The 18,495-nt window shown below is 41.1% G+C and overlaps 1 protein-coding gene across 1 annotated transcript; it reads left to right on the top strand.

Annotated features, from left to right (window-relative positions):
* Positions 1–1,572: 1,572 nt before the first annotated feature.
* LOC129106056 (potassium channel subfamily K member 15-like) lies at positions 1,573–4,956 on the top strand. Its single transcript, XM_054617364.1, has 2 exons — positions 1,573–1,855; positions 3,331–4,956. The coding sequence occupies exons 1-2, from the start codon at positions 1,573–1,575 to the stop codon at positions 4,281–4,283; spliced, it is 1,236 nt and encodes a 411-aa protein (XP_054473339.1). The 3' UTR covers positions 4,284–4,956.
* The last annotated feature ends 13,539 nt before the right edge of the window (positions 4,957–18,495 follow it).

Here is an 18,495-nt window from a genome sequence, read left to right as displayed (position 1 = left end):
CAGTGATTCACGTATTTATGCTGCACATAATAATAATAACATGCGCACAATATTTATATAAAGAGGGACAGAAAGGGATGATAATTGTGAACTAAAACATTTTTATTACTGTGGTTGCCATGTAAATTTACACAAATGGAAAAAAATTGAATTTATATTAAATTGGAATTAATTAATAAGTGCAAGAGGAGTATAGTGGATTTTTTTTCTAGGCTTCTATAGCCAGAGGCATTGATTTATTTTTGAAACCATTAATACTGACAATGTTTGTGCTGTGGGTACCAAGAATATAATATCAAGGACACCAAGATCATTTTAGATGCTCATACATTTGTATTGCACATGTTGGAATTGTTAATTTATTCAGTTATTTATGCAATATTTTGTTTAAAAACAAAGATGCTCTCCCACTATGAACAGAGTTGAGTGCCTTTCAAAAGTATTCACCTCTCTCTGTGTTTTTCCTCCTTCCGCATTAAGTAAAATGCATAAAAAAATGCTTTAAAAAAAAATAAAAAGTGGTGCGTGATTATGTATTCACCTCCTTTGCCATGAAGCTCTTAATGAGATCTGGTGCTATTACCTTCAGAAGTCATATCACTATTTTATTTGTAGTAGTAGTTGGTAGTAGGAACTTATTTAACTAATTATGTGACTTTCTGAAGGTAATTTCTAGCACAAGCTCTTATTTAGGGGATTCATAGAAAAGGGCTGAATACATTTGCATGCACCACTTTTCAGTTTAAATTTTTTTTAGACATTTTGAAAAAACATTTTCTTTCTATTTCACTTTCCAAAAATTGGATTTTAATTTCACGTCCTCGTGCATACACTTGCAATGCAAATGAAAACTCATACAGTATGTGGTCAAACTGCACACTCAGTCATTCTCCACAGTCAATGTCAAACATCAACATGAAGTAACCACACACGGTGACTGCAGAGGGACTTCTGTAAACATTACATTTACATTACATTACAGTCATTTAGCAGACGCTTTTATCCAAAGCGACTTACAATCAGTAGTATATTACATATCATTCACCCATTCACACACTGATGACAGGCTACCATGCAAGGTGCCACCATCAGACTCTAACTAACATTCATACAACATCCAGTCCACACCGATGGCAAGCCTTCGGGAGCAACTTGGGGTTAAGTGTCTTGCCCAAGGACACATCGACTGCAGAAGCCGGGTATCGAACCACCGACCCTCTGATTGGAGAACTACCTTGCTCTCCACTACGCACACAGCCGCCCCAAACAGAGTGCACCTGTACTTTAAAGGTAGGCTGCAGTGAATGAGGTCATGATTGTGAGCACCCAACATCCTGTGGAAAGGCAAGGTGCTGCCATTTCACCTGAAGTCACCCTAATAGAACAGGATACAATTGCAACACACGACCCATTTGGGTGTGTGCTGTAATCCCAGCAGGCCAAAGGGACCTCGACCCGTCCCTGTAGATGGATGGAGGTCATGGAGGATGCTCCTGTGTCCTCCTCCTCCGTCTGTTCCTCTGAGCAGCAGCAGCGCCCCCCTTGTCCTCCGCGCGTACTCCGGAGTTGAGGATGAAGACGCAGAACATCAGGACCCTCTCTCTCATCCTCTCCATTGTTTTCTACCTCCTCATAGGAGCCGCCGTCTTCGACGCCCTGGAGTCGGACAACGAGAGTTCGAGGAGAAGTGCGCTGGAGGAGGAGCTGAACGAGCTGAAGAAGAAGTACGGCTTCACCGAGGAGGACTACCGGGACGTCGAGAGGGTGGTCCTCCATTTGGAGCCGCACCGCGCCGGGAGGCAGTGGAAGTTTGCCGGCTCTTTTTACTTCGCCATCACTGTTATCACAACAATTGGTAAGTATGCTTTATGATCTCCCCATATCTTATCTCAAAAACAACAACCCATATAGGACAAGAAGCATATTTGTGTTTGTCCACTCTGTTTAAAGGAGGAATACTTTTATAGGGCCCCAAACTGCAGGGTGCACTTATTAGAGGAATAGATGAAACTTTCATGTGTTACATGATGAACATGCATGTTGTTCGTGATTTTGCAAATAGGAACTGAAGTTTGCCATTGCCTTTAACGACTTCCCATTGATTAACACCTTGTTAACAAAAAACAGCATCTTAGAGACTGGCATTGTGACGTTTACAATCACATAAAGGGATATGCCAGCACACATCTATATCTTTTCATGTGAACCATTACTCCCAATAGTGTTGATCGTTAAAAAGTGATCAACCAAGATTCATAGTTTTTACAATGAACTATCCTAGTGACCAGTTTTCAAAATAGATACAAAAAACATCATAAAACTTTAACTTTAAAACTTTAACTTTAAACTTTAAAATATCTCAAAACTTCTGATTAAAAAAATGTATCACTTCTCCTTTTTCCATACACATGCGTACGCTGCTAAACTTACTGTTCCCTTCTTAAACCTCATGCGAGAATCGAACCTGAGAGCAGCCACTTGTGACAGTATTGTTGTAATACTTTCCAGTGTTACGGGGTCCTGACTGAGGATTGAGATGGTAGGCCTTTTTAATGTAGACCTATTAAGACACATTTTGATGAAAATACAACGGGAACATGGTGAGTGTTTGGAGAGCAAAGTTCATCATACTATTGAGGTGAGGGAAGTTTCTGTGGACTTTTCAATACTTTTTTTCCCCACAGAAAAACAGGAATCGCTATAAGTGAATGGAGTACGGAGCAAATATTTGTAGGACAAAAGTGTCACCTCACGGCACCAGTACGGTGTGAGAGGCTACACATTTCATTTATTTTTAATATGTTCATGTAGTTTTGTAACCTCAATTGCAGCTTTTCTGATTAGGCAGAATAAGTGAAGACACTTGTGTGTGGGTGCGCAAGTCTTTTGTTGATAAAAAAGTTTGACATTAATTTTCTTATATTACATATTTTATAAATATGTTTTCCCTCTGTCTGTCTAACCACCCTGCACTCTTCTTTAAAGCTGCATTTATCACTTTTTAACCAATAGGGGGCAGAAGCGTATCAAAACAGGCAGACAACTGTTTCTTTCAATCAGTGAGCTCAAAGAGTTTAGTGATAACTCTCAACGATTTGGCACAATGAGCCGGTTCACATTAAGCAGAGGCATGTGATGATATTCAGACACTAATTCATGAAGGTTTAACCATGAAAACAGCTACATATTGTACATCAAACTTATTATGGTTTAATTAAGTGTTTGAGACCCCTTTTAAACTGAGAAGCAGAGGCTTGACTGTGAATCTTTCTAGACATTAACCAGCAGTACTTGACATTATGTGACCTGCCATATACTGTGACTTTGTAGGTTATGGCCACGCCGCTCCACGCACTGACGCTGGCAAGGCCTTCTGTATGTTTTACGCAGTCTTGGGCATCCCTCTGACCCTGGTCATGTTCCAGAGCCTGGGCGAGAGGATCAACACCTTCGTCCGCTACCTCCTGCGCAGAGCCAAGCAGGGCCTGGGTCTACGGAAGACCGAGGTGTCCATGGGGAACATGGTCCTGGTGGGTCTGCTGTCGTGCATGAGCACCCTGTGCATCGGAGCCGCAGCCTTCTCCCACTTTGAGGACTGGACCTTCTTTAATGCCTACTACTACAGCTTCATCACGCTCACCACCATTGGATTCGGGGATTTTGTGGCCCTGCAGAAGACGGACGCCCTCCAGAAGCGACCCCCCTATGTGGCATTCAGCTTCATGTACATTTTGGTCGGGCTGACAGTCATTGGGGCTTTTCTTAACCTGGTGGTTCTGAGGTTTCTCACTGTCAGCAGCGAGGAGCCCGATGCGAGGCCTGAGGCGAGGGTAGAGGAGCAGGGAACGCGGGGGGATGGGGAGGTGTCGGGGGCGGAGGCAGAAACTGCTGGTGTTAGCGATGGAGACCGCGAAGACGGACACAGCAGCCTGTTCAACCTGAGCCTTCCCATGGAGGCGGGCTCCAGCTGTATGAATCTCCTCGACTCTCCCCTAGAGGAGCGCAGACTTATTTTATCTGAACACCCAGAGCTCTCAGAACCCAGCAGACTCAGGGCCTGGTTCTCCTGCATGTGCTGCGGCCCGGACATATACCAGAGCCCATCCCCGCCTCACAGCGACCAGGCGGGCGGCCACAGCAACCCTGTCTTTTACAACTCCATCTCCTACAGGGTGGACCAGGCCTCGTGCAGCTCCTGCACCGCGTCGTCACAGTCCTCCCCCAGCAGTGCAACTCTCTGCCTGGTCAAGAACAATCCTCACACCAGGAGGAAGTCGTTATAACTCTCTGAACCTTTTGACTTAGTGGCCTTTATTTTGGACTTTTTATACACACCCAAGACCTCTGATATTCTGCTTGGAGACTTTCCCAGTCATGAATGTAGCATTACTTGCCAAAATTAAGCATATCATGAAAATCCTTTACAGTTTATAATATATTTTTCACATTGAATATTACTGCTAAAGAGAAATATGTTAAAGAATGTATTAAAGTATGTGATACCTATGTTTTCCACCACTACTGTCCCAATATAGTGTTTGTTATGTAAAAAGTATCTGCAGAAAATGTGTGAAAAAAAATGTCTGGGAAAGGCTTAGTTATCTGCATCAATAATTTAACTGTCATACTTTCTGCAGTGTGGTCACCTGTGACCTTCAGTTATTTCTGCTCAGTAATTATCAGCTTCTCCCGAAAGGAACGTACACTCCGTCGCTCTGTCTGGTTCCCTTGGTAACGTTTCCATCATCATTGCTTAGTGCAGTGGAAAACTGGAGACAGACACGTACAGTACAGTGAGCGATGATTGTCTGAAAGCAGCATCCAGTGCAGACCGCGTTCTCTGTGATGAATGAGTGTGTCAACAAAGAAAAGAAAATGAGCAGTTGCACTAAAATGTCGCAAATGAGAAATGTCTCCAAATGAGTGTTAATTGCCTTTTTTAGATGTGTGGTTAAATAAAACAGTGCTATTATTCACACTAGATTCTTAATACTTACCATGAGACAAGGACATTGTGCATTTAATCAGACTTTTAAGATTAAAAATTTAAGATTACCCTTTAATAAGGATTTTACACATGTAAGTTAGTTCACAGGTCATGAAGAGTACAACTCAGCCTGTGAAAACGGCCTCTGTGGCTTTGAAGGAGCTTTGTAAAGTCTGAAAAAATAAAAATAATGACATATTCAGATGATTACATCATAAGGGTTGACATAAATTGGGTTTGAGATTAGAAAATATTTTACAGTAAGGCCTGCGTTACAAACAGGAGATGGGAAAAGGTGGGCATTAATTAACCAGGCAGGGAGGGTCAATCAAAAATGATGCTATTGGTTGCATAATTGGAAATGTAGGCTGTTCTGTTTTTGGAGCTTCTTGGCATCTTCAGTTTGTGAATTACCCAACTTTCCTGAAATGCATTTAAATCTCTGATTTGTAGTTTAGTTTTTAATCTGGCACAAGATAAAATAATAGGAGTTTGTTAATTGTTCAGTTTGATCTCAGATCTGTAAAACACATTTTAACAGGTGTAGTCATATTTCACGTTAACATTCTTTTCTTTCTGCTTAAATCAGCAGGGTAGACACAGTGTTGAAAGCAGCAGTTCTCAGGTTCTTGACCTCAATTACAACAACCTTCCTGATTGTTATTGTAGCATTCAAGTCATCAACCAATTTACACCTCACATTTGTTGTACTGTGAAGAAGAACCAGTGGTTAAGGGACTGTCCATTAACCTGAGGAGTCATATTCATGCATTGCAAACATCTGCCCTGATGAAGAACACCACTGACAGAAGTCACTGAAGCTCCAGGAGTGCTGCTCTACGGCTCATTTTAAAACCAGAAAAGGTTGCCCACTGCCAGCTCCCCAAGATGGCTTCATTTGCAATTATTATCTCCTCCTGTTAATATTTCACGAATCTAGATCTGACTTGTACTTTGACCTCTCCCTGTAGGGTCAACTTGAGGGTCACTTAAGTTTTGCATTTTATTATATTATTAACAGGAACCTCTAGTGGGAACCAGCAGTGACTTGCATTTCATTTCCTCTTCTTCCCATTTGTGACACTAGGGGGCAGCATTGGTCTACCCAAACACCAGGATGACTTCTGCAACACAGTCAGTCATGTTTGCTTTGTCTTTGCATGATAAAGTTGAGTTTTTTGAATTTATCGAAACACAAGAATAGCAGTAATGTAAATACACCTTATGTTCTCATATGTGTGTGTTTCAGCGTACAGGAGATGTGACTTTGTCCTCCGAGAGCTTTACTCCTGCGTGCTATCAGCGTTGTATTAAAGCATGACAGCAGGACTTAGTTTTCATCTGACAGCATGAACTATGACTTCAGCGGGGAATAGATGTTTAGATGCTATATCGGCGAGCACAAGCTTTTCAGAACAATGAACACAAAGATCACTGTTTTTTGAGTGATGACAGCTGGTGTATAATTTGCATAATTACCCCATTAATATTGCACATGGTGCTTCACTTTATTCTGTTGTGATGCTTTAAATGCCTCTTCATATCTGTGACTCTTGCCGCAGCAACACTTCGGGCCTGAAAGGCTTGAAAAGTATTCACACAAACCTATTTACAAAAAACCAGCACAGAAGAGGCATATGATCGTGTAAAATTAATTGCACATGCAGAATGAGTGTTTTCACTTTGACACAATGACCTCTGTAAGTTGTTACAGGTGATGGATGATCTGAGGGTGGTGGTAGTGATCTGTTTAAAACAGCCATGTCCTGCAGGTGAGTCCAGTTTCCATGCACACACACAACCATCTGTTCACATTTACAGAAATGCAGTCCTGCGGGAAGTCCAGTCATTTTGATATTATGTTTGTGGCTTCTTTAACGATGAATCTTTACACAGGTTCCTCAGTAAGCTCTGCTGAGGTTGCTGAACATTATGCTCAGCTCTGTTGGAGAAGAAATGACTGCAAATCTATAAACTTGTGATTCAAAATGTTAATACCCACACAGCAATGCTCCAGTTCATTAAAAAACAACAATAACCTTCAGTTTACCTCACTGTTCATTGATTAGCGTTGAATTCATCACCGAAGCAATGCACACACGTTTATCCTCCGCTGTATCTTAGCTGTTCAGGGCCAAGAGAGTGGGTGAATAATTGATTATATTGTTACGGTTTTCTCTTTGTGAACACACCCTATTAAGTCATTACCATCACTTGTTTAAGGGCCTTTCATGTGCAGTTGCATGGTAAAGGTCCAGATTAAATCGGAAACAAGCCATCGGTTCAAGCAGAGTGCAACTCTTCTCTTTGTAAAGGGTAAATAATACCTTTTATGTGGCAGAAATATGGGCAGGATGTTCACAAGAGAAGCCGCATGCAAATTTAGTATTCATGAATGTATAAATAAACTGAACCAATGGCGGGTGCCATGTTTTGATTATGGAGAAATATGTTTGTGTACACTGCATTCACAGTCTTTCAGGAGGAGCTCGGAGATTATTTTTCTTGGATGTTTATCAGAATGCAAACGCACATTCTCCGTGGCTCACTGAGAAAACAATGAAAGATTAAGGAACTAAAAACAAGTGTCGTATTTATTCAGATTGATTAAATAAATAGAAATTAGGATTCAGTTGGAGAGCATTGAGAAAACAGACATTAATAGGAGTTCATTGGTGGGGTAATTGCTCATTAGTTTTAATTTCCAGCCAATTTGCTGCTTGTGTCGAACAGTTTGAAAAGGCTGTTTTTACTCCGTGGTTGTCTTCTCCAATCAGACGCTGTGTTTGACACTCTGTGTCTCTTTGACATTTTGTGTCAAAAGGATCACGCTGCTTGATTACTCGTAGTTTAAATTAAGTCTTAAAGGAGATGTTGAATCAACCCCTAATTGATGGGCCTACATCTTTGCAATAATAACATCCACATTTGATAACAGCTATCATCAAGTAAAGTGAATATAACCACTCTCTGTGTTTGTACATAATGTCCATGTCACCTCCCAGCTATGAGACTCAAGCCTTCATCACATCAGTGTGCTTTGGGTGTTTGACTTACTGGTCAAACAAGACACTGTCAAACACTCCCTCGTCTTTCCATTTTAATGCACAATGCTTCACTGGATTTATGTCCTATAGGAGATGAGGTGTTTTCACAGGCAATGGTTGGTCCGGACTGAAATATCAAACAACTATTGGATTTTTTCGGAATAGAATTTTATAGAGCCGTTAACAATTCCCAGAAGATAAAGCCTTTCATGATCAATGATTCTTCTTCTAGTGCCACCCTGAGGCTAACATTTGTGGTTCAGAGCAGTCGGAAACCTCTTGGTCTGAAAAGTGAAGCCAATAAGGAAGTGCCTTAAACTTGCCTTAAACTTGCATTCTCTCTTCTGGCCATGAGGGGGCGACTCCTCCGGTTGCAAAAAGAAGTCTAATTTTATAGAGGTCTACGAGATAATGACCCTCCTTCTCACTTGATTTGTTCCCTCAGTAAACACTGTTAACATGAGTTTCTGGTCTCAAGACTTCTTCAATAAAGAATGATGTTCATTTAGTCAATTACGGTCCCATGTAGAGTAAAAATAGACCATAAAGCAGGGTATGTTTGAGGGCGAGGCTACCTTGTGATTGACAGGTCACTACCTTCGCGTTGTCCGGACTGGGAGTTGACAACAAACACATTCACAGTGTGTTTTCAGTTCATGAAAGGTAATTAAACATTTTGGTTGCCGAAAATATCTTACTAGGCTTTCGGTTGTACTTATCTCTCCCTCTTGTGTCAACAACATGGCGATGGCAAAAATGCCTAATTTGAGGCTTCAAAACTCTAGTCCACAACAACGGGTGACGTCACGGTGACTACATCCAATTTGTAAATACAGTCTATGGTTCAAAGTGAAATAACTTGACATTTATTGGATGGATTGACGAAAGATTTTGCTACAAATATTCAAGCCCCACTCAGGATGAAATGGAAAGACTTCGGTTATCTCTTAACTTTTCCTCTAGCGCAGTCATCAGGTCACAATTGACATTTGTCCAATACTTTGGTTTTTGACCAAATACCTTCAAAACTAATGTCATTTTCAATGTCAGCTGTACTTTGTGTTATGTGCTAATTTGCAAAAGTTAGCATGCTAACAGGTTAAACTAAGATGGTGAACATGGTAAACATTATACCTGCTAAACCTCAGCATGTTAGCAGTCAATGTTAACATGCTGATGTTAGCATTAAGACTCACACAGCCACTAGCCGGGACTGTCACATAATGAGGAATTTGAGGTAAAGCTGTATAAGGCATGACAGTGTTAACTAAAAAAGCAGCTCAAAAGGAGAGTGGCCTTTGAGCCAACTCATTCCCAGTGATTAAGTCTGTACAATTACCAAGGTTGGCTGTTATCCATTTCCTCCTCAGTTGCACCATTTAACGAGACAACAGCTTCTCTGAGCACACGGCTTCCTGTCTGAACAGTGGCTCGGAGATGGAGGGAGAGATGGGAGAAAGAGAGATAGGAGGAGGTGGTGAAGTGAGGTTCTCATTCTCCTTAGTCAGTATATCTGCCGCCATGAAGCAATGCTGTGACCAGTGGCAGATTAACGTCCGTGTGAAAGTGTCTTCATTGGGTCTGAGTGCTCCTCAGTTGGAGGACAGGTTGTAAAGATGTAAGGTGGGACTAAGTGTTATCGTGACAGTAAACGTACACAAGAGTCTCAGCAATGTTAAACTACATAGATGCCGAGTCTGAAGAGATATGTCAGTGGGAGACGAGGACAGTCGTCTATTCGACTGAATCTGTGGCTGGTAACCTCCCATTGTTGTACAGGTCACACTTATCTGCTGTCCGGCACCAGCGCCATATTCTTTCTCATTATGTGAAGCTCTATAAGGAACTTGCACAAATGTGTTTCCTCCTGTAATCAGTAAGACCGATTCAGAAGTTGCTGTCAGGGCAGAATTTGAATGAGTGAGATAAGGCCACAGAGAGAAATGCAACACAATGGCCCTCAGTCGCGTTGGATAACAAATGCATCCTTTTTCTTATTTTTAGACATACTGTGCAGGGAAGAGAGGAAAAGGGGACCCTCCTAAAGAATAGGTCCCAGTGGAGATACGAAATCCGATTTATTCATAGTTCTTCAGCTCGGAACTGTAAAAAGATTGACAGCAAAGTGATTTGCCACATCTGTTAATCTTCCTAAATGAGCAAGTAGTCAGATCTTTGCCACGGACCCTGCACTAAATAATTCACAATACTGCACTTCAGTTTTATTCCATTTTCATCATTTTTTTTTCCTCCTCGTCAACTGTCAGGAGCCTAAAAATATTGCTACTGTATCTTGAGGCACTGCTGTATATTTTTTCCCAATAGAGCCAATTCTCATTCGCTGGCAGCCTTTCGGGAAAAGGTGATAATATTAAAGAGAAATAATGAGGGATAATGATTTTATTCATTTAAGTTGTTAAAAATTATGTAGTTTACTGTTACAGATTTTCCCTCATGTGCATGTCTTCCTCTATTAGGACCTTATTGAGTCTCACAACCAATTAAAGTAGTCTTATATTTCTGCAGAACATTCAATTGTCCATCAAAAATACAGACACACTGCTGACAACAGAAGCATCTGATCCCGGACTGATGAAATGGTTCCTTTTGAACAATCACCGCTGTTTATCGCACGACCATTTCCCGCCTGCAACACTCTATTTTTTATTTTTTTTATTTTTTTTTCATTTTCTGATATAATGATTTTAATATTCCATTGACTGTGCCTTTGCTGGTCTGCTGAGTAGGAAGCAGACGTTTCCATCAGCAGAGCTGCGTCTGGCATTCATCATCAAAGGTCTGCCCAGGAAACCGACAGATTTACACTCATCTGCATCTGCTTGGTATGCCAACTGAGTGAACATCCACACCATCCTACACACACTGTTAGTTCTGATTAGCATATAATGCATCAATTACTTCACTTTCACTAAACAGACAAGCTACCGCAAGTTTTCGTTTCCAAGGCAACTATGGAGAGTGCTGGTGGCAGCAGTAAATTAGTTTGGCTGTGGAAGTTTGGATTGTGAGGCCAAATAATGGATAACACAATTGTTGTCCTTCAGAGATAATCTCAACATATGGAATGTGATAAGGGAGTGTTCTGAGCACTAAGTGGTTTAACTAAACAAAACAGTTGATACACACACATTCATTTGAGGACAATGTGCTACAGCTATTCCCTACATTTAAACCACACCTGTAACCATCATCTGTATGCAAAGTGTCCCCACTTAAGGTTCTAAACCCAAACAGGTTCTCACACATAAGATAATAATAGATACCATCGTGACATTTCCACATTAAAAAATGTCAGTGTTTAGCATCTTGTTTGCACTGACATCCATCCCACTTTGACAGTTTAACAACAGATGTCATTTGCTGGTTGTCGTTATTCCTCCATGCTGTTTAAAATAGGAACGTGCAGTATATAATAACTCCATTTAATTGCCCCCCATATGGTATATTATGTCAGTAACAGGCACTTCCTATCATATTTCCATAATATTGATGGTATGAAAAGAACAGAAATAAATGTAAAGTTCTGACTTGAGTCCATAAACTCTTCCACTCATTCGTTGTTATCTGTGGGTATTTTCTTTTCATTTTTTGGATCGTAGTAGTGATTCCAGTTTATGGAAGCTTTTATCTTCAACAAACAACAACAGCAACAATGGTTTCTTCAATTTAAAGAGAAAAACTGGACCGTGGTGGCCCGAAAGAAAAAAAGCAGCAAAGAGAATCTTAAACTGTATAAAAATGAAGACAGGTGATTAACCAGTTCCCTTTAAGGAAATCTACACAAAAACACCAATTCATAGTGTTTTTGTTGTGATTGTGCCCATCAGACTTCAATTCATTTCTATAATAGTTTTTTAAGTGGACTTGGAACAGAGGGATTTAAATGGGATTTCCAAAATGTGAATACATATGTGATGCTGGCAGTAATCAGATTAGCAGGCAAATGCGAGGACAGGACGTTTTATTCTGCTTTGTGTTTCTTTTATGCGCCTCTTTTGTGTTTGATTCTCTGAGGTGTGCTGTCTCTGGGGGAACATGGGAACTGCTGTACATACAATTCATTCAAGCGCCTGCAGTCTCGCTCCATTCACACCTCTCCTTACAGTTCTCCTGTGTCCTCTGAAGGATGTCTTTGTCTTGTCGGTTAGAGGGTGCTGGGTGATGGCCACACACATTTCAGCTAGAAGACCTGAATACAAGACACCATGTTGGTGAGTGTCCACACACACTGAATTTCTATAAGCTCCAGAGGTGCTGCTTTTGGCATGAAAAATGTAAAAAAGATAAAGACTTACACAACATGGGATCCACCTTGTACATTTGATGTGTTTATTATGATAATGAGGGCTCGTATTGGTTGTGCATTATGGTTTACTATGAGGGCCTGTCTTTTTATATGACAGGCCAGGAAAAATGGCAATAATGGACGAATGTTTCAAGTCCCTAGTATATACTGTATGTTTCATGGTTAGTTTTGGTCACCCCCTGATTTCTTCTTTCACCACAATAAGGTCAAAAAGTCAACAAGATATCACATAATAAAAAAATTAGATTGCCATTGAATTTACTAAGCACATTTTTCTTTCCAAGGAATAGAAATCTTTTGATTTATATGACTTCTTGACCTTTCTTCTGGCAGGATTCATTTAGGAATTTGAAATGACACTACCAAGTATCGGGATCATTTCTTTTTAAATCTGTGTGCATGAATTATAAATTTGTGCTGGAACCAAAGTTAAAGGTCCCCTCTTCATATTAACATACTAGGCTACAGCATTAAAATACAGTTGTTATGCTTCTTCAACTAACTGACACAGAACTGGTTGGTTTCTGGGGCTCCAAATGAATCTGCCACGTGTTTGTGTTTAGTATCTTGACACGTTGAGTCAATGCACAGAGTGAGAGGATGAGTCAGCCGGGGCTCATTTTTTGCCCCAGGGCCCTCCTATGGGTTTCCATCCATGTTTATTATGTATCGAAAGTATCCTTCAATAGACAATTTCTAAAATATTAACTTCCCGTGCATTTTATGTGAATATGTCAGCCAATACTCAGCACAACCAAACACATAAACAGACAGCGTCTGATGCGCTCAGCCCAGTCGATCGATTTGGAATGACATATGAACTGCGAATCCACCGCTTGCTTTGTTGCATGATGCCTCAGCTGTGTGACTCAAACCGGCTGTGCACCCCTCCCACTTGAGCATCAATCTTGTATCTTAAGTCTCTTGTTTTCTCTCCAGCAGGGAACCATGAGACATCTGAATTAAAGATGGGCCCAAGACACACCATCGCTCATCGTCTCCAAACAGCTCCGCCACCTGCAGAGATCCTCCAAGTCACTCACTCTCTCACACAAGAATATGGATGAACCAAAGAGGAACTCAATAAAGCTGAGATCTTGTAATTTTAGGGTAAGGATGCTGACTTTGTGTTTTTTTAATGTGTGGCTGAGAGATCTTTTTTTTACGTTTTGCATAATGACACTTTTCTGACACTAACACATGTAGTCTGGTGGAGAAGGTGAGAGTTTGAATAAGAATCAGGTCTTGTTTAGCACAAGGGTCAGTGCCCAGCTATTATCCATTATAACCACAGAGAGGAACGTGTGAAAGTGAAAACAACACAGAGAACCTGATTGTTATGGAAAAATACTTATTATATAATAGCTCCTTTGATACTCCACATAATTGCTATTCAGAACACACACAAAACACAAGTTGTTCACCAAGAGATAAAAAAAATCTTATACTTTGAAACACTAAAGAAATGCAAGCATGCCTTGGTTTACTTTGTGTCTCTTTGTTAAGCTCTCTCTTTGCAGCCTTTTGATTAGCTGTGCTGCATCAGAGAGCGCTAAACATCATCAGATTCAAGGACACTGCGGATTTGTTATTCAGAGTTATAACTTGTAAATTATTTTATTTTATACCCAAATCCCATAACTTCAAATGTATTGTTTAAAGATGCCAAATCCAAATTTGGACCATATTTATAATGTAGGGAATGCCTCCACAAGGCTTTCAGCATGGTGACGGCTAGCATCTAGCAGTGCTAATATTGCTAACAGTACAAACAACAGCAACAGAACTGGGGGGCGGCTGTGGCTCAGTGGAGAGCAGGGTCGTCCTCCAATCAGAGGATCGGCGGTTCGATCCCTGGCTCCGGCAGTCCATGTCGATGTGTCCTTGGGCAAGACACTTAACCCTGAGTTGCTCCCGAAGGCTGTGCCATCGGTGTATGAATGGGTGTGAATGATTAGAGAGACCCTGATGGGCAGGTGGCACCTTGCATGGTAGCTCCTGTCATCAGTGTATGAATGGGTATGAATGGGTGAATGATTAGTAATGTAAAAGCGCTTTGAGTGGTCGGAAGACTAGAAAAGCGCTATACAAGTACAGTCCATTTACCATTTACCATTTAACTAACAGTGTTAACGTGGGTCAAGACGTCGTTATCAGCGGTAAACACCGTATGAGCCCAGTGCAGAGCAGCGTCCATCGGCTAGCTAATAGGGCACACCCAAATTGGGCGGGTGAGCGTTCGCAGTGTCAAAGAAGGATCCTTCAATAGCTGAATTTCAGGACGATTTGTCATTGAATCACAGCAAAGGATTATTCCAATGTCGAGTATCATTCCAATTGCACAGAGGACTGAGTCCTTTGTTGAGGACTTTCAAGGATACATGTGTGTATCATCAGGGCTCTTAAAAACACCCACAATCCTATGCTCATGATGCATTTCCGGTCCCCCGATTTTTAAATAGGCGAATTATATGAATAAACTTTCCATTACTTCACCTCAGCAGTCTGCCAACATCAAATTTGAGGTGAGAAAGTTGCTGATACCTCACTCATGTTAGATGAAAAGGCTAGTAAATTAAAAGTTTGTTCAGACTTTTGTTGCACAGCGACAGACTCCTTCAGTGAGCTAGGAATAGCACTGAGGCCGGCAACAGCAGAGAGAGACAGAGGTGTAGAGCAAACATATTTTCACGTCTAACTCTGTGAATTACAGCTTCATCTCGACCAGACCAGGGTTGGAAAAGTGGAAGACTGGTGGCTTTCAGGAAAGCTTATTAACTGGATGTTTTTTTACACCTTTATTAATCATTTTAATATGTTCATATTGTTTTTGAGGAATGCATATGGATTTTTGCAGCTACCGTAGTTTAATTGAGAGAGAATTAATTGAAAACAGGCTTTATGAATAATTAAATGAATTAATAATAATACAGAAGTTAATGAAATATGTATGTGTATATATATATCGTGATGATGATCATTATTTTAAGGGGGTTGTGATGCCATGAGCTGAATAGGACTATCTCCCCAATGGAGTCTAGACACTGCTGGTGGTGGTGCTGAAGGGGTGAAGAGCAATTGATGAAGATTTGGATCGATGTGATGTGGAGCAGGTTGAAGGACCCATGGGTGATGAAATCTGGGTGTGAATGAGGTGGAGGAGGGCTGCATGGATCCAGCACTGAAATGGCAGTTGATGGCAGGAGAGAAAAGAACAGTTTTAAAATTTGACGGCGACAAGATGATTGGCTCACAGAGGTTGTGGCCTTAATCTGATTGGTTTAACTGAGTGATCGCCCTCTTTATGAATAAACTTCTGCTAAACTTCATTTGGATTTTGAATTAACATGATATCCCATGAGCTGTTGAATCAATCCCTCGTCTTGATCTATTATGATTTCACACAGATGATCAGATTAATTTGACAATATTCACATATTGAGTTGATCAAGTGCTGAGCTGCTTGTAGTTGTGTTTCTCCAGTTTAGCTACAGACAATCAGAGGACTGTTGAGGCAATGTGTGGGTTACCCTCCGTCTGTTTGTTTAATTTATTTATGACAATGTGAAAGGGCTCAATCTTAGTTATAAACCTACTGAGAATCATCATTCAAATCTGAAGCCCCCCTTGCCTTTACGTAGCTTTATAGTAAGTTTTAGCTCATTGTTTAGATGTCCGGCCCACAGCTTTTCTGTTTTCGTTCATTCTCAGCGCTCTCATTCATTTCTTTGTCCGCTACCTGCTCAGCACCAAATCGCAGACAGACACAGTTAGAGACTAGCTGGTAAACATAGCGGAGCATTTAGCGGCTACAGAGACAGATATTTTCCTCAGGAGTTGGTAGAGACCAAAATTGAAAGGAACAGAGAGTGGATATTGGAGTTGGCCATAAAAACAAAACTCCAAACAATGATTATAACCGCCATGACTGATTAAAGATGCTCCAATTTAAAGCTGTAGTAATTAATATTTTCATATTAACATTTAAGCAAAAAATGCTTTCACCAGTGTCATTTCAGCAGCAACCGCCAACTTTTTTGGGCAAAAAAGCTTTGTTACCAATTGCAGGCTACCTGCCCAGCAACAAACGGCAGACATCAACTAACACAGCATTTAGCTACTGAAGAAGAAACAGAGTGAACAGAGAGAGAATATTGGACTTACATTCATCAAGGACAGAAACACGAGTCCAAATGAATGATGATGTTACTCTGTGTCTGCTGGATGTGTAAAATGATTAACTTGTTTGATAACAGGTTCGTCATATCCACTGAATACACTGTCATAATGTTTTTAAAGGGACAGTCTGTCGGATTTGGTGGCATCTAGCGGTGAGGTTGCAGATTGCAACCAAGTTAATACTTCTCTGCTCACTCCTCCCTTTCCAAGACTGCGGTCCCAAGACTGAGGTCATCCTTACTAAAATAATCCTGCTTTAGGAGCAACGGTAGTTGAACTGCTGCTGGCTGCAGTTTCATAAGCACGTCAGAGAACTACGGTGGCCTTCAAGTAACGTAAATGGCTCTCTATAGAGCCAGTGTTTGGTTTGTCAGTTCTGGGCTACTGTAGAAACATGGCGGTGCAACACAGCGGACTCCGTGAAGACGACCCGCTCCCTATATGAGAGGCTCATTCTAAGACAACGAAAATACAACGATTCTGAGTTTCAGGTGATCCTGCACACATGAAAATGATGTTACATTTTGGCTAACAGAACCCCTTAAATCCTACACAGTGGACATTTAAAAGATTATACGACTGAAGTACATGGTGCCTGAACTAACTAGCAGGTCCGCTTCATTTATGTTGACCAGAGTTTCATTTCATTCAAATGTTTGGTGATCTGTCAATGCAGCGATCTGAAAGTGGGGTAACTACCAATCAGCAGCCCCTAATGTACATCCTTTGCAGAATATCCTGCTTACTGCTGTGTTATGTAGCTAAAGGTTCTGTTACTGAAGTTGTGTGTGTGTGTGTGTGTGTGTGTGTGTGTGTGTGTGTGTGTGTGTGTGTGTGTGTGTGTGTGTGTGTGTGTGTGTGTGTGTGTGTGTGTGTGTGTGTGTGTGTGTGTGTCCTGCAGCTAACCTGGCTCAGTGGAGCTGTGTATTCCTTCGAGAGGTGATTAAACAGAGTGGAGAGCCAGAGGTGTCTCTCTGTTGGAGGCCAGCAGAATACGTACATGCGGCTGTTCTGCTTCATATCAACCATACGTCCCACATACATACTGACTCACTGTTTATGTTTATTACCAGCAGCACAGACCATTTGCTTATGCTTGACCACCTGTGGAATGTCAGCCCGTTATCTGCTCTGTTTACTTGACTCCGCAGGTCATCTCTGGATCGTTTACAAGTGGTCAGGGCTACTGCGGGGCTTCGTACCAGGAGCTTATCTCAGAGAAGCAAGCACCGCTTAAACGAAGACCGCAAATGGTGGCAAGGTCATGCTTCACGAATGGTTGCCAGAGGTACACTTCGATCCCAGAAATTCATATTCTTACACTTGCTCCACATTAAATTCAGAAATCCTTTTTATCACTTTAGAATCAACACACAGTCTGTCTTCTTCTCGCATTACTGACTTACTACAGCGCTGCATCTTGTCAGCTGGTCACTGAGGTCACCTGGCCAGGACTTGTATCTATCAAACTCCAGACTTTAAGACCATCAAAGGCGATCGCTCTTTTGAGGTTGTAACTCCCAGTCTTTGGAACTCACTCCCACTGGACTGTAGACACTTTTAAAAAACAGCTCACAGCCTGTGTGGACTGGCTTTTTTATAGTTTATAGCTTGTAGAAGAACACTTTGTGGTTGTTTTGAATCTCATTGTCTTACTACATTATATGCACTTTAGCTTTATAGCTGTGAAGCACTCTACGATACCAGCTAATCAAAGGCGCCATATAAATAATCTTTGCTTGCAAAGAGGTGTTGCCAGTGATTTAAGTCTGTTTTTCCTACAATCCCACTATCACTCGACCAGTCTTTCCTCAGTTCTTGTTTACTTCTGTGGTGTTTAGAGGAATAGTCCTATGGAAAGGGATGTAGTGTTTGTGTATTTATTTTCCTTACAGAATAGCTGTCAAATGGAGGCTCTTACAAGCAATTGAACTTCGGGCTTGATGTAATAAAAT

The sequence above is a fragment of the Anoplopoma fimbria genome, chromosome 17 (assembly GCF_027596085.1).
Source record: "Anoplopoma fimbria isolate UVic2021 breed Golden Eagle Sablefish chromosome 17, Afim_UVic_2022, whole genome shotgun sequence".
Taxonomy (NCBI): domain Eukaryota; kingdom Metazoa; phylum Chordata; class Actinopteri; order Perciformes; family Anoplopomatidae; genus Anoplopoma; species Anoplopoma fimbria.
This window is presented reverse-complemented; position numbering and strand designations above follow the sequence as displayed.